The 23,439-nt window shown below is 45.3% G+C and overlaps 1 protein-coding gene across 2 annotated transcripts in view; it reads right to left on the minus strand.

Moving 5' to 3' along the window:
- LOC139410962 (oxysterol-binding protein 2-like) overlaps nucleotides 1–23,439 on the minus strand; it is a 72,920-nt gene that overhangs the window by 4,088 nt on the left and 45,393 nt on the right. The window contains exons 1-11 of one of the 2 annotated variants that reach the window (XM_071156696.1): nucleotides 14,740–14,796; nucleotides 11,505–11,758; nucleotides 7,631–7,829; nucleotides 6,762–6,885; nucleotides 4,547–4,610; nucleotides 3,474–3,623; nucleotides 3,037–3,282; nucleotides 2,728–2,848; nucleotides 1,361–1,464; nucleotides 548–643; nucleotides 122–306 (exon numbers count right to left, since the gene is read on the minus strand). In XM_071156696.1, coding sequence (XP_071012797.1) covers nucleotides 122–306; nucleotides 548–643; nucleotides 1,361–1,464; nucleotides 2,728–2,848; nucleotides 3,037–3,282; nucleotides 3,474–3,623; nucleotides 4,547–4,610; nucleotides 6,762–6,885; nucleotides 7,631–7,829; nucleotides 11,505–11,758; nucleotides 14,740–14,764 — 1,568 coding nt within the window. In that variant the 5' untranslated portion in view covers nucleotides 14,765–14,796. Of the gene's footprint in view, nucleotides 1–121; nucleotides 307–547; nucleotides 644–1,360; nucleotides 1,465–2,727; nucleotides 2,849–3,036; nucleotides 3,283–3,473; nucleotides 3,624–4,546; nucleotides 4,611–6,761; nucleotides 6,886–7,630; nucleotides 7,830–11,504; nucleotides 11,759–14,739; nucleotides 14,797–23,439 lie in introns of those variants that run through there. The other variant, XM_071156695.1, reaches the window with a different exon arrangement.

The following is a 23,439-nucleotide window of genomic DNA, read 5'->3' on the forward strand; positions in this document are numbered from 1 at the left end:
TTAGGTTGATCTGTGCTCTATAATGTAGTAATCCTTGTTGTGTTGTTGGATTAGATGGTGATCTGTGTTATCTGCTGTAGTGTTTTACTGCGTGAGACTGGGCAGGCTGGGCAGTGCTTACGGGAGAGGGTATTTCTTCCACAGTAGTTTGGGGGACAGGGTCTGGTAGACAGTCTTCTGCTTGCCCTCGGAGCCGCTGCCCCCTTTGCTGCTCTGGACGATCTTGGAGCTCTCGATCTTATCGTCCCACGTGCCAGACAGGATGTAGTGGGCCTGCCCTCCACTGTCTGACACCACCCCTGTCACCTGGACAACACACACAGAGAAAATGTATCATTCCGTTTGTAGAAATTAATACAATATCCCTCACTATAGTTAATTATTAACAACCATTTTGAAATAGTCCATTCAAAAATGATATATTCACTTGCATTATCCAGCAGGGGGCAGCACACAACAGTGTGACAGCCGAGCCTATGAGCTCATCATGCCACAGTCAGGTTTCAGCCAGTGCTGATTAGAGGTTTGTGATGGTGGTGACATGTACCTTGCGTGGGACTTCCCTGGAGAAATAGCTGTAGGGGGAGAACTTGAGCTGGCATGTCTCCTTGGTCCTGTGGTTGACTATCTCAATGTCCCCTGACTGCGAGCGAGGGAGCGAGAGAGAGAGAGAGAAGGGGCGGGTGGAATAGGAGGGAGAATTTCTGGTTAGCATCAATTAAAATCAGAAACAACCGATGAGTAATCATCAGAACATTCCACAGCTGTATCAGAACAGTGTCTTTACATTCATCCCCCTCAGGGATGTAATGACATTCTACTAGGAAGCTCTATATAAATGACACTAAGGTGTGCTTTAGGGACTGCTGAGAGGGTGTTTGTGAGTGTGCCAAATTCTATCATATGCTCGCTTGAGTTTATTCCCTGACCCCTGTCTTCCTCCTCCTCCCATTCCAGTGAGGGGCTGGTACATAGTACCAAGTAGTACTACAGACAGATGATGTGACAGACCAACAAACAGACAGTTACAGACTGTAATTGAGTCATCACAGAGAGAGGGGAGGGTGTTACTAGAAATGAAAGGCAGAGAAACCATGTTCTGTTCGTTTCTGTTGCCATTGACCTCTGCCTCCACACAACACTCACTCCACCAACCAGGATTCCATTACAAACAGCTACAGGATGAAAATAGGAAACATTAGATGATAGATGATACACATGGATATACTGGCATACAGGTCACATGGATATTGACTGAATCAGACAATGAGGACACAAGAGGAGAGTAGGAGAGAGACATGGACAGGTAAGAACATGGGAGGAGGAGGGAGAAGAGCCATGATGTAGTTAGTAGACAGACCTGGTCAATCCACAGCTTGCCCACGATGATGTTGTGCACGGTGGAGGTGACCTTCCTCCAAACATAATGGTTCCCACTGGAGTGGAACTGCAGGTGAATGGCACCTGGGGAGAGAGGGGAAAGGTCAAAAAAGGAGAGAACATTGAGATATAAATCGAGAGATGGAGTGGAGGGGATGAAATGCAGTCAGAGAAAGAGTGACAACACAGTAACAAGGCAACATGTATTGTGGTTGATATTCTGCTTCTTATTTCAAGTTATTTATAAACAAGGTCAGTCCAACCTGCAGAGACCTGGCCTGATAACACAGGGGTGGCTGAGAGAGAGAGAGGCAGAAACTCAGTCTGTACTTAAATCTCACTAGGATTACAATAAACAAACAAGAGGATAATCTGTATAGTTCAAATGGACAACATGGCTTCATGTTATAGGATATGTATCAATCACATCTATAGGATCTATTCATCTCTCATTTATCAGGGCCTTAGAGACCTATGGGCACAGCCAGAGTTTATGCATCTGTCACAGGGGTCGTTAGATTCATTTTCACACTGGTCATCTATGGTTTAGTGAGTGACTGGGAGGGAATGGGAGGACAGAGGTGATGCTGAGGTTGCCTGGGTTTCAGAGGCCTGACCTACAGAGAGATCCCGGTGTTCCCACCTATAAACATATATACAGTGTCCTCTGTAATTATCGGGACAGTGAAGCATCGTTTCTTCTTTTGGCTCTATACTCCAAAAGTTGTGGATTTGAAATCATACAAGGACTATGAGGTTGGAACTAAATACTTTAACCAGGCACACCTGTTAATTGAAATGCATTTCAGGTGACTACCTCATGAAGCTGTTTGAGAGAATGCCAAGATCGTGCAAAGCTGTCAAGGCAAAGGGTGGCTACTTTGAAGAATCTCAAATATAAAATATATTTTGATTTGTTAAACACTTTTTTGGTTACTACATGATTCCATGTGTTATTTCATAGTTTTGATGTCTTCACTATAATTCTACAATGTAGAAAATAGAAAAAATAAAGAAAAACCCTTGAATGAGTAGGTGTGTCCAAACTTTTGACTGGTACTGTAAGTGAATTTGTCCCAATACATTTGCCCCCCTAAAATAGGAGACTATATACAAAAAGTGCTGTCATTTCTAAACGGTTCACCCGATGTGGATAAAAAGTCTGCAATTTAACCTCAGTCATTGTTTGGTGTCAAATCCAAACTTTTGGAGTATAGAGCCAAAAGAAGAAAACATGCTTCACTGTCCCTATAATTACAGAGGCCACTGTACACAGTCATGAGACCTTTATTTGCATTGAGTGTGTGTTGACAGTGCTCAGTACATGCTGAATATACAGCAACTCACCCAGAGGCATTATGGAGAGGTATTTGCCACGAAACTTGCTGGCTATGGTGATTTCCTGCCAGAGGGTCCAGCCTCGCTGAGAAATCACATGGTGAGATGCTGCTGGGGGGTGATGGCTCACCTGGGGGGGGGGTATTTACACGCTCAAAGGAAGGTCATTGCTCTAGCTTATAGTATGTCAATCATTGGTACTTTCTGTATCATCATGGCTTGTATGTTTTGTAGTGTCATTTGCAGACACATGGAGAATTTTCCTGTGTGTGTTTGTCTCAGCCTAATATTGTCATTTATCTCTGTCTCTGTGTGTACCTGCTCACACAGCGAGCGGTAGCCGAAGTCCTCCAGTCGGTCCAGCTCATAGGTCTCCCCCAGCAGGGGGTTGAAGGGCTTGGCCGTGCGGTGGACGGTGGTGGAGTAGGAGGACACAGAGAAGGCTGCCACCAGACACAGCTGCTCCAGGGAGCTCTCGCAGCGCGCCGCCTTGTCCAGCAGCTCATGGTACTCCAGGTCCTCTGTCAGCCGCTGCAGCATGGACAGAGGCTCGTTGAAGTTCACCTGTAGACAGACAGGTGGACAGAGAGAAAGACAGACAGACAGACGGCAGTGGTTACAAGAGTTTTGTCATTGACTAGCACATTTCGGATGAGTCCCAAATAGCAGCCTATTGGGATGTCTGCGCTGCCCACCTCTCATGCACTCACACCCAGGCTCATTCTACTACATGGACACAAGCATGACACACTCACAGGCATGGGGATCTTGGAGAGCTCCTTGCCGATGCAGTTCTTCATGATGCTCCACAGGTTGAGGGAGTAATTGGGTTTGTCTGGGATGTGGCTCCTCCTCCTTCTGAGGGGCTGCAGCTCCTTCCCTGAATCATTACAGCTAGGATACACCTGAGAGAGAGAAAGAGAGAGAGAGAGAGAGAGAGAGAGAGAGAAACGTCTGTCACTGTCAGTGTAGATGTCACGTTGGTATATATGATTCGGGAGACAGGCGCAGGAATGGGTAATATTTTTTTTTATTATACCCCAAATGACGGTGTGCCATGTAAGGACATGAAGACCAAACAAACACGTAACAAAAACACACGGTTGAAACCCAAACAAAAGAGCGAGGAGTACCTCAAATAAATACACACGCATACAATGATTAACACACGGGGCAACACCCGTAATCATCTGCACAATCCACAAGGGCACGAAAGCCCAAAACACACAGCACAGGTACTCACACGCACCAACAGACATTGTAACAATAATAGACAGTCCAATGGACACCAAAGGGCACACTTATACAAGTGCTAATCAGTGGGAATAGGGGACAGGTGTGCATAATGAAAGTTCCGGAGGGATCCGTGACAGTAGATCTCTAACTTTGTAGATCTTAGCTTGTCAGGGACTCAGTGAGTCCCCATCTGGAAGTAGAGTGACAGAGAAAGAGAGAAAGAGAGGGAGGAAGAGATGGAATAAAAGAGGAGAATGAGAGGGATAGAATTGGGAAAACAGATGTCTGACTGGTAATTAAGATCCAGAGAAATGATGGCAAGAGAGAGAGAGAGCTTGTGTGTGTATGTGTGTTCCTGTGTGTGTGTTTGTGTGTGTGTGTGTGTGTGTGTGTTTGAGAATGCAACAAAACATGCCCAAGTTTGTGATATGCTATTGTCCTTAACAGGATGCTAGGAAACAGCAATTGGAGACAGGTTAAAAATAACTCAAAGAGCTTCACACACAGTGACAAAGGTGAATAGTATAAAGCCTAGATGTGAACACGCATGTGGATTGTCACTGAGAACTGTTTGGAGGAAAGAAACACTCACATTTTCCTGGTTCCAGTCATTGGTCTGGCCTCCACTCGCTCCACTCAGGTTACTCTGAGAATGCCTAGAAGAGGGAGAAACGTCCTCTTAACAATAACACACGCACGCATGCACGCACACACACACACACACACACACACATGTACGCAGACACACACATCGAAACACACACAAAATAACGGAAATAGGTGGGCGCAGGCAGCTAGACATAGATAGATGGCTCTATTCAGCACATGGCTGTGTGTAACATCAGATCTGTTTCTGAGCTGCTGTGTTAGAGGTGGATAGATGTGTCTCTGAGCTGCTGTGTTGGAGGTGGATAGATGTGTCTCTGAGCTGCTGTGTTAGAGGTGGATAGATGTGTCTCTGAGCTGCTGTGTTAGAGGTGGATAGTTGTGTCTCTGAGCTGCTGTGTTAGAGGTGGATAGATGTGTCTCTGAGCTGCTGTGTTAGAGGTGGATAGATGTGTCTCTGAGCTGCTGTGTTGGAGGTGGATAGATGTGTCTCTGAGCTGCTGTGTTAGAGGTGGATAGATGTGTCTCTGAGCTGCTGTGTTGGAGGTGGATAGATGTGTCTCTGAGCTGCTGTGTTGGAGGTGGATAGATGTGTCTCTGAGCTGCTGTGTTGGAGGTGGATAGATGTGTCTCTGAGCTGCTGTGTTGGAGGTGGATAGTTGTGTCTCTGAGCTGTTGTGTTGGAGGTGGATAGATGTGTCTCTGAGCTGCTGTGTTAGAGGTGGATAGATGTGTCTCTGAGCTGCTGTGTTGGAGGTGGATAGATGTGTCTCTGAGCTGCTGTGTTGGAGGTGGATAGATGTGTCTCTGAGCTGTTGTGTTAGAGGTGGATAGATGTGTCTCTGAGCTGCTGTGTTGGAGGTGTATAGATGTGTCTCTGAACTGTTGTGTTAGAGGGCGATAGATGTGTCTCTGAGCTGTTGTGTTGGAGGTGGATAGATGTGTCTCTGAGCTGCTGTGTTGGAGGGCGATAGATGTGTCTCTGAGCTGTTGTGTTGGAGGTGGATAGATGTGTCTCTGAGCTGCTGTGTTGGAGGGCGATAGATGTGTCTCTGAGCTGTTGTGTTGGAGGTGGATAGATGTGTCTCTGAGCTGCTGTGTTGGAGGGCGATAGATGTGTCTCTGAGCTGCTGTGTTGGAGGTGGATAGATGTGTCTCTGAGCTGCTGTGTTAGAGGTGGATAGATGTGTCTCTGAACTGTTGTGTTAGAGGTGGATAGATGTGTCTCTGAACTGCTGTGTTAGAGGTGTATAGATGTGTCTCTGAGCTGCTGTGTTAGAAGTGGATAGATGTGTCTCTGAGCTGCTGTGTTAGAGGTGTATAGATGTGTCTCTGAGCTGCTGTGTTAGAGGTGGATAGCTGTGTCTCTGATTGGAGAGGAGCAGCAGAATATGTATCTGGGAAATAGAAACATTCTATTCTCCTCACGGGGAAAGGAATATGTGTAAATAGTGTCTCAACAGGTGTTCTGGTAAAACAGGGCAGCAAAAAACAACTACCCTAATTCTTCAACTGAGACACATAACAAACCCAAAGTATTTTGGAGATGAAAGCATAAGTCCAAAACAGAGAAGTGGCCGGGCCGTGGGTCATTCCCTAGTAGAGGAGCAGTGAGGGGATGAGCTGTCTTTTATCATAGAGACAACAACATCTTCAGCTGTTAATAGTGCCAGAGCCAGTCCAGTAAAGACAGACACTCATTAAAAACAGACAGACACTCATTAAAAACAGACAGACAACACTGCCACCGTACAACAGGTATGAGTCATTGTGTGTGTGTGTGTGTGCGTGTGTGTGTGTGTGTGTGTGTGTGTGTGTGTGTGTGTGTGTGTGTGTGTGTGTGTGTGTGTGTGTGTGTGTGTGTGTGTGTGTGTGAGTGATAGATTATGAGCACAGAGAGGGAAAGAGGTTCTGAAGTTTTAGGTTTATTGAGCTGCTGATGAAAGGAATGAGTCATACACAGGCAATATGAGGTGCACTGTGTGGCTCTGGGGCTTGACAGATATTCTGGTGTAAACACTACAGAATCCATCAACAGGCACAATCAAGGCATCCAGTCTTTGTATTTGTCACAATCTATTCACACCGAATCCGTCTTATACTCAAGTAATACCAAGCTAAACTGCCATGATCCATTGAGGTGGATGTGAAAAGCAGACGGAGGCGTGAGTGTACTGTACAGGCCACAGGGTGAGACTGACCTGTGCTGTGTGTTCTCAGTGGCGGTCACTGTGATAAAGGCAGGGGACTCCTCCATGGCGTCAAAGTATTCTGTATCCTCATCTTCATCACTCGCCTCCCCTTTCTGCAGCCTCTCACTCCCTACTGAGAGAACACACACACACACACAAAAGCAAACACAAACACACACACAGTAAAGCAATATTTAACACACACCCTGCTCTATACTGGTGCAGCAGTAGTCACATGATTTGTGGAGGGGAAAGGAAGGTTGGGTAGCTAATCAAATGCTCATGGAGATGAATAAAGAACATTAGACTTTAATAGGTAACGTCCCTGTAGGCTAACTATGAACTGAACTTGATTCCAGACGAGAAGGGAAGCAACAACTCCAACTTCAATACAACCTCAGATTGACAAAATGTAATATATCCATTCCTGTGTGATACACGGCTTACTGTTTTACACTAGGATGGCTATCACTAGGATGGCTATCACTAGGATGGCTATCACTAGGATGACTATCACTAGGATGGCTATCACTAGGAAGGCTATCACTAGGATGGCTATCACTAGGATGGCTATCACTAGGATGGCTATCACTAGGATGGCTATCACTAGGATGACTATCACTAGGATGGCTATCACTAGGAAGGCTATCACTAGGATGGCTATCACAAAGGAAAGGTGAGGAGTGACTGTGTTCATTTGAATACTACTCTAATGAGAAATGTATCTTCCAGTCTAATTACAGAGACAATATCATTCAAAACCATCTGACATGACTTACAATTTCCTATTTCCCCAAGATGGTCTATTTCTCTAAATGAACAGAGTCCTGTTAGTCTAAGGACTAAGGGGCAATACTAAGGCAGACTGTCTGCCTTACCCTTCTCTGTGGTGGGGGCGCTGGGCGTGTTGGCGGACAGTGTGGGGGCCTCTCTCCAGGCTCTCTCCAGACTGTTGTGCTGCTTGGCTAGCTGCTCTATGGTCTCCTCCAGGTGAATACGCTGCTCTCTCTCATACTGCAGCGCCCGCTGCCATCTCCTGCTGTGGGTCTCCGCTAGGTCCAGGAAGTCCCGACACGCCTAATCATCACAAACACAACATAGCACACAGACACACATCAAACACTGGATGTCAGACAGAAGATAAGGAGTAGAGGCATGTAAAATCATGAAAGAGTCAAATATGCACACAAGGATATTTATCTTGTGGATTTGTAGATGTTTAGGTCTACCAGGTCCTCTCTTGACTGGTGGAAGGGCATCAGTTTTCCAATTAAGCTGATGTTTGTTTTATCATAAAATGAATTCTAAAAATGAGTACTGTCCGTATTTAGACCACTGTTAGCACTATCATCAACATCTTGAGAATGACTTATATCTCTTCGCCTCTCTCATGAGTGTCAGCTACTGTGTGCATATTAAATCATGTCTTAGGGGCAGGCTCTGAGTTTCCACACTATAGCATCAGAGAGGGAATGTTGATCCACAGGCAAAAAAAAATGAACTCAGGGCAAGTCATAAAATGTCTTCTGAGTTACGACTGTGGTCTTGGCATTATTGGCGAAACAGGGATCTTACTCTAGATCAAAACATACAAGTAGAATGTGTCAGCATTTTCCCCAACTACATCATGTCTGACCACAGAATGTTTTGGGAGGTCAATGGGACACACAGTGTGATAAGAAAACTGTGGAGAAAGCAGAAACACATCAGTCCTGCAGGCTACCACTCTTTCCCCAAGTAAGTATCAGGGTGAATGGTTAAACAACTAGCCTAAACAGTATACCCTGATAACCCTGTCTAGACTGTACATCCATCCATGGACCTCCTTGTCCTCAAATCAACACAACCACTGAGTGCTCTGATCCAATGAGCACATTGTTATGCAGTCAGTGCAGCATCCTGTTCAGCATTCACCCATTAAAAACCTCTTTGGTCCCGGTACCACAGGCCATTGGATAGCTGAAACCACTTGGCCATCGTTCTGGTTGAGGTGTGTAGCTGAGGGCCACGCGTGTCAGAGCACAGATAATCTGTGTCCTCTCAGATCAGTGGGCTGCACAGATAGGACATATCGGCCTCAGACAGAGGGAACAGGGACATGACATCCTATATATCCCCCACTGAGCCTGTAGCTCAAAATAATAGAATATTTCACACCAACCCACCACCATTTAGAATAGAGATGCAGAACTAGGAGACCATTAACCTACATGGTGCTTTGGTAAAAATATATCTGAATATACAGGGTGTTTATTTTGAAGTGCTACATTGTGCACGCAACCAATCAACATGTTACGAGTTTAGACCCAACCGTATAGCTTATAACTTGAATGAATCATAGAGCTGCACGTTCGCCTAACTGACAAGAAAACGAGCCCGAGTCCCACGTCCTGTCCACGGGGGGGTTCTTGTACATCAAGCTGCCTCATGCTACAGAAATCGGTCTCCTGCTTTGCGGACTGTTCTGGTTCGGACTAGGCTACTTACTTGCTGATGACCTGACACCAAAACCAGAAGTGTTAACTCAAAGTGTTTCAGTGATTTTACAATTCACAGCCAAATGACAAGCAGGGTTAGCCTATTGTAACTAAATAACAGCCTCTTACCTTCAGCAGTCAAGTATGAAGTGTCCTGTTTTTACTATTCAGACTGAAAGTGAATCATGTGACAGAGCTACTTACTTCCTTCTGCTCTTCAGGCACATATGAAACTAAATATCAACTTCAACCCGACTTTGGTTCCACATTTGTTCTGCTGAATCTATTATTTAAACAGACTGCTGCGTGTAGCTCACGGTTGGGGAATATCATGTCTGAACTCAGTGTATAGAATAATGATTCAACATGAAAATCAAGCAGGTTTAACATATTTTAGTCCGTGCTGAATTAAATGTCCTGGTTCACTTTACAGAATGGGCATGATTGGCTGTGTCAATTTCCTTCGATGTTTCATATGGCTAGATAACATAACATGGAAAGGGGAACCCATTGCAAACTTGTGCAAACGCACGCACGCAAGCACTCAAACACACACTTGTGCCACCTCACCGACACAGCAGTCACACAACACGTGAGGAGTTACATCACCCCTAAATGAACCAGTGTCCAAGCTTCCCTTCAGGGTCAGAACAACATCGCTCAACCACCTCCAACCCCCAAGTTAGTGAAGAAAAAGGGCAGTGTTGGTGACATATGGTCCCGTATAGCTCAGTTGGTGGAGCATGGTGCTTGCAATGCCAGGGTTGTGGGTTCGATACCCATGGGGGACCAGTAGAAAAGAAAGTGAAAGTGTATGCACTCGCTACTTACTGTAAGTTGTAAGAGCGTCTGCTAAATGATGGAAGTGTAAATATCAAACTGCATCACAAGCCAAATGCAAACAACAACTGTAGCTGTGATCAAATAGCTAGGCTCTCTACTCCCCCTTCCTTTGCATAAAACCAACCTGAAGCAGCACTTTCCCCACAGCGTCTCTAGTTGAACCAGATCTAACAGTGGTGTAATCAGGTAGGAAATCCTACAGGGCATGTTTAATTGCCTGTCCAGTAACTTTCAGTTCCCACTCCAATTAATTAAAACAGTGATTAACTGTGTGCAGAAAAAAAGCGCATCTTTTAGAGGGAAGACTACAAAATCTGTGATAAAAGTACAGACGTCTCCACACTCTAAATGGGGCTGAACTCCTGTGGATTACTTGGTTGATTCTCTTTCAACTGAGCAAACACACCCACACCATCATTACTCACAGTATCAGTTCAAGCTTCAAGCCAGTTCAAAATGTCAAAAGTACATGTGCCCTGGCTACACTATCCCACCTGCCAGTGACCAATGTTATGGGAGCATTCCCCCATGTGTCAGACACCCGTCACCACAGAAATAGCAGTCTGTGGCCCAGACAAAACAAGGCTATTTATTGTCAAACACATCAAAGCCAAGCAGAGGAGTAGAAGAGACACACAAACCTTTCCTGGTTGTCTGTGTAGCGCCTGGCCCCTGTAGGAGCATGTCTGTCTTGTGGAGGAAGAGGGGGCTCTGGGATTCCTCTCTGGGCTCAGGTCTCTGGGCTGGGAGGGTCCAGGGAGGTTTGGGGTTGGGGCAAGACTATTCCTGTCCTCCCCAACCAGCCCTGATCCGGTATCACTCCTTCAGTACCGACCTCTCCTTTCCTCTGCCCTCTAGTCCACTATAATACCACTTGGCCAATGGAAATGACTCTCTGTGGTCACGGTGACAATAGCAACAGAACAGCTAGTTCCGATGCTAACAACACCCCTGCACATATCTTACATACTGTAACTGGATTGGTGGCATGCTGTAAACAATACGATGCTAGAAAGAGGTACCACCTGAGAAGTGTTTTCCTTTCCCGTCACATTTGCAAGAGCATTTAAGAATCTTAAGTAGACGACTACAATATACACAATGCTGACCTGTGTCCTTCCTGTCACATCTATCATACCATAGCACTGAGAATGCTAGTCACCCTTCACACAGTAGGCCTAACCATTGCCATGTAAAGGCTTCTACACATCTACCCAACTACAGCCAACCCAACTGTCTCTGGACGGTTGTGGAAAGAATTTGCCCGGTGTGTAGCGTCAGTTGGTTGCCGCTGGACATAGTCGCTCGTAGTTGGTCCTTATTCAACATATAGAGGTTGGTCTGAGTTGGGGATAAACGACCCAACGTATCATCCATAGTTGGTTAGCTTAAGTTGAATAGATGTGTAGAACCCTTAAGTCTCACTACTCACATTGATCATAGCATTCGAGGTGATGCGGAAGAGGGTGGCTCGCTCGTTGACGCCCTTGACCTTCTCTCCTCCCTCCACGGGGACTCTCAGCGCCTCGAGTTCACTCAGAGAGCGCTGCAGGGCCGCCCCATGCTTGGCGATTAGGTCGTTACACGTGCCAAGGTCATCAAGCTTGCTGATCAGGGTCTTCAGAGTGCCCTGGATCCCCTCACTGCGGTCCGACTGGGTCGTGGGCTCCTCGTCTCCTGAGTCATCTACAGAGGAAAGGTCAGAGGTCAGATAAGAAGAGACTGGAATACAGGAGGGCAATCGGGGATGCAGGGTCCTCACCAGAGAGACAGACAACAAACAAACTGACCAACATGAGCAAGACATGATCCCCCGAATGCTATTTGGAATCCATTCATCTAAAATGTAAAATCCACATTCTAAACCCAAAACCCAGGGGCTGCATGACTCCCTTTATTGATCTCTCTTTGTCATGGATGACATACTGCAGACACATACAATGGAGGACAGTGCAGTGGGCTCACCAGCAGCAGAGTCTGTGTTAAATTCATTCAGACAGGCAGCCAACGGATGCCCCTCAATATATGATTGGAGATCTTAAATGAGACAAATCTGTGGTCGACTGATTGCTCTGCTTGGTTACAGATTCATCACATTCCAAAAGAGGTACACAAACGTATGCGCACATGCACACACACACACACACACACACACACACACACACACACACACACACACACACACACACACACACACACACACACACACGAACGGAACGGATAGAAGGACAGGTTTGCATCAAAAATACGCAGGGTTATTTATGACTTAACCATGAAGAGGTTCAGATATACTATAAAAATGAAATGTAATAGTAATAACTTCCACTGATAAAATGTGTGTTAATTGCTATGATCTTTGGCTGGATTTTACAGCTGGTTTCCAGTTTCACTTCCACTTACTAACACAAAGGCACACATGCAGACACGCAGACTGAGACAAACACACAATCGGACTGAGACGCACACACATCTCTCTCTTAATGGCCCCATTCCAGAGACAGACAATGGTGAAACCCTGGGAAGCAGAAGAAATGTATTTAAGCCGAGTCAGGGTATTTACATGAGGCAGTCTTCCATTCCCTCCGTGGGCCTCTGCTCTGCTGCAGCGGTGACTTCTGTCGTAGTGAAGTGTGGCGACAGTGGAGAGGTTACTCAGGGCCACTCTGAACATATGAGAACAGTGTGTCAGCGTCTGTCCGAACATTATACACACTCTCAGTGGGGACCGAAATACCCACCAGGTCATGCACAGAACCCGATATAGCCCACCCAGGCGTTATTGGAAATCCTCTGGGATCGGATGGATTTAACAGTCAGTGCAATGACCCTGGTGGTGGCCACCATCGTGAAGGGTAAGATATAAAGTAAAGCAACCTTAGGGCAACAAAATATGACTTGATCAGAGAGAGGCTGGTTAGCCTATCTGTTCCAGAGAAACCACATCAAGACCATGCGTTTCCACAAACACACACCCTTCAAATGTCAGGGTAGAACAGTTGATTTACTGAGGCAAGTCAGAGGTGGCCTAGAGGTTAGAGCGTTGGCCAGTAAACGAGAGGTCGCTGGTTTGACTCCTCAAGGTGAAAATGATTTTGATATGCCCTTGAGCAAGGCACTTAACAATTCAAATGTTTATTCTCCGCTGTTTTCTTAAGCCAAGGTGCAGAAAGTGGCAGTGTGTTTGTTGTCTGCATGCCAGCAGATTTTACTATTATGGAAATTGGTTTGAAGATGATATGTACTATAATAAGCATAACATAACATGTTGGACAATAGTAACAGAGAAATCATATTCACGGTATTATGTGTTGGTAATGTGTGCATTATAGCAGTGGCAGTGGGTTCATGTACATTTGTGTGTTTTGAGTTACAAGCTACAGTACTGTATGTATAGGAACCAAAATGAACCTTTTCACAGCAGACATGTGACTTATTGGAGTAAGTTAAAACCTGAGGTAAGGTATCATCACCCTCAACACTAGAGGCCTTGTTCCACTGCCTGGACTTTGGAGCCTTGGAAACCAGTCTCTACAGCTCTGGCAGGTTATTGAACAGACAGGAGGGTCTTTCACATTTCTGAAAGGAGCGGAGATTCTCTCAACATGAGGAGCGAGGGGTTGTTGATTTAGCCTAGAATCCATCCAGAAGTATCAGGAAACATACTATCACCCCAGGTTCCAGGAAGACATGGAATAATGATGTTCAATTGACACATTCAGATCATTTCTGAAGGTATTTCAGCTTTCCTTCGACCACCCTTATCCTCTCTTAGCTTCCTGTCCCTACTACTTGTATTCTTTCTTGTGGTCTCACTCTCCCTTCTTAACAAACTGTTCCAGAATCTACATACTTTTCTGTCTGTCAGTCCTCCTCTGTTCTTCCTCTCTTAGTCTTCTCCTCCTGATCTTTATCTCTGCTATATGAGGGAGTAATCATGCACAGCTTAGCCCTAGAATGTCCAAAGCATGTCACTTGGTGTGAAAGTGTCCATTTAGCTTGCAGAGGAAGGAAGATGTCACATAGGCAATTACACTTCCACACTCACACTAGCAACATGGCAGCTCATTCTGACCTCACAGAGGAAGTGAACAAACCTACGGAGACGCCAAAAACAAGCAGCCCTCACATGCACACGTTACTGACAACAACGCCTGGAAGGCGCTGCTACCCCATTTCTACTTCTACATAGAGACAGGCAGCAGCACCATAAGCAGTGAGAACCAGGCAGTAAGTCTATTAAAGTGACTCAGTTTCAGTCACAGGCCAGTGGGCTGTATGTCTGTTGACAGTTCGGAGCCTCGGCAATTACCACAATCTGATCTGACAGAATGACATGCTACCAACAGACAGTCTCCTCAAATAATAACAACAAATGGCAACCACAACAAAAGGCAATCATGACAAACCAAGACCAACATATGACTAGTCACAAAATCGACAACAAAAATAACTCTGCTCCTAACTGTTTGGTAGTGTTAAAGAGACTGAACAATGACAACACAAGACGTCTCTCTTCGTGCTGATCAATTGTCCTCCAGTAATCCCTAAACATGGGAAGACAAACCCTCCTATTTGTAAGAGGAGACGTCCAGGGAGAGGGAGGAGAGAAAAGAGACGAGGCAGGGCGAGGAAACACAAGACAGGAAAAGAAAGACGAAGGCTCTCACCATGTCTGCACCCTTGGACCGCCATCTTCACCCAGTGGGCGGTGACCAGTGACCAGGCAGAACCAGTTTAGACACACAGCGACTGACTGTGCAGACCAGGTGATGTAATGGGTGAGATTGCTGAATGTCCACACTGTGTGCAGAAGCACAGAGAGACAAAACTGTCCAGCCAGAGGAAAAGACAAAACCAGGCAGAACTAGACAATCCAGCCCGGCACCAACAGTGACAAAGACTGGAACCCAGAATAACCCTGCCCATGACAATCTCCCAGACCTGGAATTGAATTAGCCTACAGTTAGAGTAGTTAGGCTCAGTTAGGGCAGGAGGCACCACGGAGACAGAAGGGGAATAACAGGTCTATGTTTGGTGAGGCTTGACTATGGAGAGATTCACTGCCTACTATAGGATAGCCTATATAATACTATAGGATACAGCAGGGTAGAGTGGGGGAAAGAGTGAGGTGGAGAACCATGATGGATGTCCTATGCTCCAAAGGGGGAAAAGATGATAAGCCCTAAGTCAAGTAAGTCAGGTTTGAGCAGAGACATCTTGAGGAGGGGAAAGTTGGCAGAGCAGAGACATCCCCCCAGGTAGGATGAAGGGGATTAATATAGCCCCTAGAATCCAACACCGAAGAAACACTCCAACATCCACACCATCCCATCCTCCTCTCTTTATGGGGCAGTAGGGTATGCCTTGGCACTGGCCATGGTTGGGGAATGGCATGGCATGGCTGCCACGACAGCAATGTCTGCAGTCCTGATCCACAATGTTAAGTGCCTTCGGAAAGTATTCAGACCTCTTGACTTTTTCCACATTTTGTTACGTTACAGCCTTATTCTAAAATGGATTAAATACAAAAAAATCCTTAGCAACCTACACACAATACCCCATAAAGACAAAGTGTACGTACGTACATACCCCAACCAGGGATATACTCCAACCAGAAGCCATGGTAGAGCTGCCGCTTTCAAGGTGCGGGACTCTAACCCGGAATCTTACAAGAAATCCCGCTATGCCCTGTTTCGAACCATCAAACAGGCAAAGCGTCAATACAGAGCTAAGATTGAATCATACTACACCTGCTCCGACGCTCGTCGGATGTGGCAGGGCTTGCAAACTATTACAGACTACAAAGGGAAGCAGAGCTGCGAGCTGCCCAGTGACACGAGCCTACCAGACGAGCTAAATGACTTCTATGCTCGCTTCGAGGCAAGCAACACTGAGGCATGCATGAGAGCATCAGCTGTACCGGACGACTGTGTGATCACGCTCTCCGTAGCTGACGTGAGTAAGACCTTTAAACAGGTCAACATACACAAGGCTGCGGGGACAGACGGATTACCAGGACGGGTGCTCCGGGCATGTGCTGACCAACTGGCAGGTGTCTTCACTGACATTTTCAACATGTCCCTGATTGAGTCTGTAATACCAACATGTTTCAAGCAGACCACCATAGTCCCTGTGCCCAAGAACACAAAGGCAACCTGCCTAAATGAATACAGACCCGTAGAACTCACGTCCGTAGCCATGAAGTGCTTTGAAAGGCTGGTAATGGCTCACATCAACACCATTATCCCAGAAAACCTAGACCCACTCCAATTTGCATACCGCCCAAACAGATCCACAGATGATGCAATCTCTATTGCACTCCACACTGCCCTTTCCCACCTGGACAAAAGGAACACCTATGTGACAATGCTGTTCATTGACTACAGCTCAGCGTTCAACACCATAGCACCCTCAAAGCTCATCACTAAGCTAAGGATCCTGCGACTAAACACCTCCCTCTGCAACTGGATCCTGGACATCCTGACAGGCCGCCCCCAGGTGGTGAGGGTCGTTAGCAACACATCTGCTACGCTGATCCTCAACACTGGAGCTCCCCAGGGGTGCGTGCTCAGTCTCCTCCTGTACTCCCTGTTCACCCACGACTCCAACACCATCATCAAGTTCGCTGACGACACAACAGTGGTAGGCCTGATCACCGACAACGACGAGACAGCCTATAGGGAGGAGGTCAGAGACCTGGCCGGGTGGTGCCAGAATAACAACCTATCCCTCAATGTAACCAAGACTAAGGAGATGATTGTGGACTACAGGAAAAGGAGCACCGAGCATGTCCCCATTCTCATCGACAGGGCTGTAGTGGAGCAGGTTGAGAGCTTCAAATTCCTTAGTGTCCACATCACCAACAAACTAGATTGGTCCAGACACACCAAGACAGTCGTGAAGAGGGCAAGACAAAGCCTATTCCCCCTCAGGAAACTAAAAAGATTTGGCATGGATCCTGAGATCCTCAAAAGGTTCTACAGCTGCAACATCGAGAGCTCCCAGTCTATGACTGGGGTGGCTGGGGTCTTTGACCATTTTTAGGGCCTTGCTCTGACACCGCCTGGTGTAGAGGTCCTGGATGGCAGGCAGCTTTGCCCCAGTGATGTACTGAGCCATACGCACTACCCTCTGAAGTGCCTTGCGGTCGGAGGCCGAGCAGTTGCCATACCAGGTAGTGATGCAACCAGTCACTTTAACGATACCTACATGTGCAGTGGGGCAAAAAAAATATTTAGTCAGCCACCAATTGTGCAAGTTCTCCACTTAAAAAGATGAGAGAGGCCTGTAATTTTCATCATAGGTACACTTCAACTATGACATACAAAATTAGGAAAAAATCCAGAAAATCACATTGTAGGATTTTTATTGAATATTTTGCAAATTATGGTGGAAAATAAGTATTTGGCCACCTACAAACAAGCAAGATTTCTGGCTCTCACAGACCTGTAACTTCTTCTTTAAGAGGCTCCTCTGTCCTCCACTCCTTACCTGTATTAATGGCACCTGTTTGAACTTGTTATCAGTATAAAAGACACCTGTCCACAACCTCAAACAGTCACACTCTAAACTTCATTATGGCCAAGACCAAAGAGCTCTGAAAGGACACCAGAAACAAAATTGTAGACCTGCACCAGGCTGGGAAGACTGAATCTGCAATAGGTAAGGAGCTTGGTTTGAAGAAATCAACTGTGGGAGCAATTATTAGGAAATGGAAGACATACAAGACCACTGATAATCTACATCGATCTGGGGCTCCACGCAAGATCTCACCCCGTGGGGTCAAAATGATCACAAGAACGGTGAGTAAAAATCCCAGAACCACACGGGGGGACTTAGTGAATGACCTGCAGAGAGCTGGGACCAAAGTAACAAAGCCTACCATCAGTAACACACTACGCCGCCAGGGACTCAAATCCTGCAGTGCCAGACGTGTCCCCCTGCTTAAGCCAGAACATGTCCAGGCCCATCTGAAGTTTGCTAGAGAGCATTTGGATGATCCAGAAGAAGAAGAATGTCATATGGTCAGATGAAACCAAAATATAACTTTTTGGTAAAAACTCAACTCGTCGTGTTTGGAGGACAAAGAATGCTGAGTTGCATCCAAAGAACACCATACCTACTGTGAAGCATGGGGGTGGAAACATCATGCTTTGGGGCTGTTTTTCTGCAAAGGGACCAGGACGACTGATCCGTGTAAAGGAAAGAATGAATGGGGCCATGTATCGTGAGATTTTGAGTGAAAACCTCCTTTCATCAGCAAGGGCATTGAAGATGAAACGTGGCTGGGTCTTTCAGCATGACAATGATCCCAAACACACCGCCCGGGCAACGAAGGAGTGGCTTCGTAAGAAGCATTTCAAGGTCCTGGAGTGGCCTAGCCAGTCTCCAGATCTCAACCCCATAAAACATCTTTGGAGGGAGTTGAAAGTCTGTGTTGCCCAGCAACAGCCCCAAAACATCACTGCTCTAGAGGAGATCTGCATGGAGGAATGGGCCAAAATACCAGCAACAGAGTGTGAAAACCTTGTGAAGACTTACAGAAAACGTTTGACCTCTGTCATTGCCAACAAAGGGTATATAACAAAGTATTGAGATAAACTTTTGTTATTGACCAAATACTTATTTTCCACCATAATTTGCAAATAAATTCATTAAAAATCCTACAATGTGATTTTCTGGATTTTTTTCTCTGTATTTTTTTCTTCTGGATTTTTTTTTGTCTGTCATAGTTGAAGTGTACCTATGATGAAAATTACAGGCCTCTCTCGTCTTTTTAAGTGGGAGAACTTGCACAATTGGTGGCAGACTAAATACTTTTTTGCCCCACTGTACATACTACCTCAATAAGCCTGACTAACAGGTGTCTGTATATAGCCTTTCTACTCTTTTTTTCAAATGTCTTTCTACTGTTGCTATGAGACTCGAAATTGAGCTCAGGGGCATCATGTATCCAATTATCATCCTTGATATGTTTCTACAACTTGATTGGAGTCCACCTGTGGTAAATTAAATTGATTGGACATGATTTGGAAAGGCACACACCTGTCTATATAAGGTCCCACAGTTGACAGTACACAGTGGCCTTCATAATTCTTAAATGGAAGATATTTGGAACCACCAAGACTCTTCCTAGAGCTGGCTGCCCTGCCAAACTGAGCAATCGGAGGAGAAGGGCCTTGCTCACGGTGGTGACCAAGAACCTGATGATTACTCTGACAGCGCTATAGAGTTCCTCTGTGGAGATGAAAGAAACTTCCAGAAGGACAACCATCTCTGCAGCACTCCACCAATCAGGCTTTTATGGTAGAGTGGCCAGACGGAAGCCACTCTTCAGTAAAAGGTACATGACAGCCCACTTGGAGTTTGCCAAAAGGCACATAAAGACTCTCAGACCATGAGAAACAAGATTCTCTGATCTGATGAAACCAAGATTGAACTATTTGGCCTGAATGCCAATTGTCATATCTGGATTAAAACCTGGCACCATCCCTACCGTGAAGCATGGTGGTGGCAGCATCATGCTGTGGGGATGTTTTTCAGCCCCAGGGACTGGGAGACTGGTCAGGATCGAGGCAAATATGAACAGAGCAAAGTACAGAGAGATCCGTGATGAAAACCTGCTCCAGAGCGCTCAGGACCTCAGACTTTGGCGAAGGTTCACCTTCCGACAGGACAACAACCCTAAGCACACAGCCAAGACAGTGCAGGAGTAGCTTCGGGACAAGCATCTGAATGTCCTTGAGAGATTCAGCTAGAGCCCGGACCTGAACATCTCTGGAGAGACCTGAAAATAGCTGTGCAGCAACGCTCCCCATCCAACCTGACAGAGCTTGAGAGGATCTGCAGAGAAGAATGGGAGAAACTCCCAAAATACAGGTGTGCCAGGCTTGTAGCGTCATAACCAAGAATACTCTATGCTGTAATCGCTGCCAAAGGTGCTTCAACAAAGTACTGAGTAAAGGGTCTGAATACTTATGTAAATGTGATATTTTCGTTTTTTGTATTTTTACAAACTAGCAAAAAAATTGCAAACTGTTTTTGCTTTGTCATTATGGGGTATTGTGCTTAGATTGATGAGGAAACAATTTAATCAATTTTAGAATAAGGTTGTAACGTAACAAAATGTGGAAAAAGTCAAGAGGTCTGAATACTTTCTGAAGGTACTGTATAAACAGGCTGAAATTACAGCGACGCAAGCAGGATAAAGTCAGGATGTCCCAAAGCCCCCCTGGACTGAGAGGCCTGAGTGGGGCTGTAGGGAAGGAATACATAGACCATCAGGAACAGGATATGGCCAGTGTATGGTCTTAAATCATTTATGAGCAGACAATAAATCTATTAAATCTTAACTATTGCTATATAGAGAGGATCATTGTAGGTCTAGAGCAATTATGGCTTTGGCGTGATTGCTAGTAGGTCCCTGATAACCCTCTATTATTGTCTACCACTCACTAACGGAGGTGTTGGGAAAGAAGGGCTATACGTTTGGGACAGGTGGTTTGGGGCATGTAATTTAGGAACTCTTGAATGTAACAGAAGTTAGGAGCAGGTAAAGTAAAGGAACACTGAGCAAAGACTTGCTATCATTATTCACCCTCATTCTGCCAAGGAGTTTGTTCACCAGCCAAGTAATGGAACTTAAAAATAAACTGTCACATGCACTAAGAACTAGGCCTATTTGTTTAGTGGAGGATCTGCTTCCAGCAGGGTGTCTGCATTACTAATTGCCATTCCGGAACCTCTGGCATGCAATCTGAATCCTGGCATCTCATAATAACAGTCAAACCACCTTAACATCATTGCCACACTCACCTCACAGCTACTGGGAGAGGCTATACCTGCTGAGAAAAGAAACAATGGTTTCATGGGATAAAATCCCAGAGGGGTATTACTGGTAGACTATTATTTGCTTAATGAGAGCTTTCACACTAGGATGTAGAACTAAGCCAGAACAACTTAAACCGCATTAGATTACAGAATATGAGTGGTTGATCAGCGAACCCATGGAAAATACAAGACACATGGCATGGCTAGCAGCCCCAGGGTACACACAGCGTTGTAATGAGTAGGTAATGCTTGTGTATGTGTCTTGGGGTCAGAAACTGATTTCTTCTGTCAATCCTTCCAAAGAGCCTGTGGTTGTGAAGGTGGCGTCTGATGGTGCTTTTTGAAACCTGGTGACCCCAAGAGGCCACCAAGGCCTGCAATTCTTTCACAGTGATTATTGGGGATTTTGCTGCTTCTCTCACCATCCTGCTCCCTATCCTGGGGGGCAAAATGAATTTGCATCCTCTAACCATGAGGTTTTCAACTGTTCCATATCTTTAACATTTAAAATAATAATTGCCCTGACAGTGCTCAGTGGTATATTCAATCCTTTGTGGATTTTCTTGTAGCCATTACCAGATTTATGAAGGTCTACGACCATCTGTCTCTTTTGAACTGCCAGTTCTTTTGTTTTCTTCATGGTGTTGGATGACAGAGGGATATTGCATGTGTGTTACCTCATTTGTATATCCTAGTGAAACCGGAAGTGATGTAATGGCTCAATATAGTTCCTTAAGACTTAGATAAACTTAAATAAGTGGAATTTAATTCCTGGTTTGATTTTGGTAGATGTTATTTACAATAATCTTTAAGGGTGCCATTAATTGTGAAACCTTAATTTGGAGGACATTGATTTTTAATTAAATCAACAAATGATTTTGCTGGGTTCCACTGAAACATTAATAAAGTACAGTATTTCTCACATGTTGGTATTTTGAGTTTCTCCCTATAATTATATTGTTTATATTTTTTTAAGTAGTGTTTGTGCATTGCCAGTCATTTTGGAGCCCACTGTATCTGACTAGGTTGCCCCAACCTCAAACCTCCCATTCCCTACAAAGTGCTAATTTATCCCTTCCCTGGTCTGTCCATCTCTGGTCTGACAGAGAGAGTGAGATAGGGAGAGAGGTAGGGAGAGAGAGACCGATGGCTGTGTAATTTATCCCTTCCCTGGTCTGTCCATCTCTGGTCTGACAGAGAGAGAGTGAGATAGGGAGAGAGGTAGGGAGAGAGAGACCGATGGCTGTGTAATTGGCAGAATGATGCGGTACTATCACACTGACAGGTAATAATGAGATGATAATTATTAACAGATCATCATGATAAAAATAATGTCTTCGGTGCATAAATCAGATAAAAGCTAATGATACAGTACCAAATAACATTTGAAGCGACCCTAATTGGTATTCAATGCAGTGTTTTTTTAGAGAACCCATTACAATGATCCCACTTCAGAAATCCTATCAGAGCCCAGCTCCACTCAGCTGCATATGTACCAAGTAGAGACTCAAGCTGAAGGGTACTTTACCTCATCCAGCTAACATCCCAAACCACACGCACACCTGAGGTTACAGGAGGCAGTGGATGGAGAAATGGTGCCTTGGTAGGTAATACGCACCCAAGTCATCTGGAGTGTAGGTTATATTTAGTGCTGACTAGTACCTGTGTGTGTAAGTCAGATTCATCACGCCAATGGCAGAAAGGAGAAGAGAGAGACAGGGAGCTGAGAGAAACCCTACCTCTTCAAAGATGATCTCAAATAAGACATCTCAGTCAACTTCGTTATTGAGGAACAATTGACTTACTACAATTGTGATACGTGATCGTCACCTAGCCATCTTAAGTTAAATGCACTATAAACAAAAAACATGTAATATTGTTCTTTAGTCATATTGTTCTTTAGTCGTAGCGTTCTTTAGTCGCAGTGTTCTTAATTAATTGACATGTTTGTTGCTGTCCCTGTCCATTAGGGTTGTGTATTTTGTCATGTTCTATGTTTTGTGTGGGCACCAGGAAGAATAGCTGATGCTTCTTCAACAGCTAATGGGGATCCAAATAAAAATCATAAATCATAACTGTAAGTCACACTAGAAACGAGCGTCTGTCAAATGACTCTAATGTAAAACGTAAAATGAGAGAGGGAGTGAGATTGAAAGAGAATAGAGGGATGGGATAGAGAGACAGAGCATCAGAGTGAGTGAATAGATAGATGATAGTGGAGAGAGGATGGATGAAAGGAGTGTGTGAGCGGTGCGTTCTGGGCCTGGGGAGGGAGGAGAGTGTAATCCTGAGCAGTAATTGCTAACTGTCTGCTGGGCTCCCCTGAGATGCATCAAGTGAAGACAAATGGAGGAGACGGCAGGTTAAACCCAGTAACACAGCGCCCAAATGAGGAACTGTGCCGAGCAACCCATCACCCTCTGCAGTACACTTCTAGTAGAATATTGAACACGATATAAGAACAAACCCAGGGTTTGGGGAGCAAGGGGCTGCGTAACTCACATCTTACAATAGAGCAAAAGATCAGCAAAAATATT

Source organism: Oncorhynchus clarkii, chromosome 6 (assembly GCF_045791955.1).
Source record: "Oncorhynchus clarkii lewisi isolate Uvic-CL-2024 chromosome 6, UVic_Ocla_1.0, whole genome shotgun sequence".
NCBI classification, from domain to species: domain Eukaryota; kingdom Metazoa; phylum Chordata; class Actinopteri; order Salmoniformes; family Salmonidae; genus Oncorhynchus; species Oncorhynchus clarkii.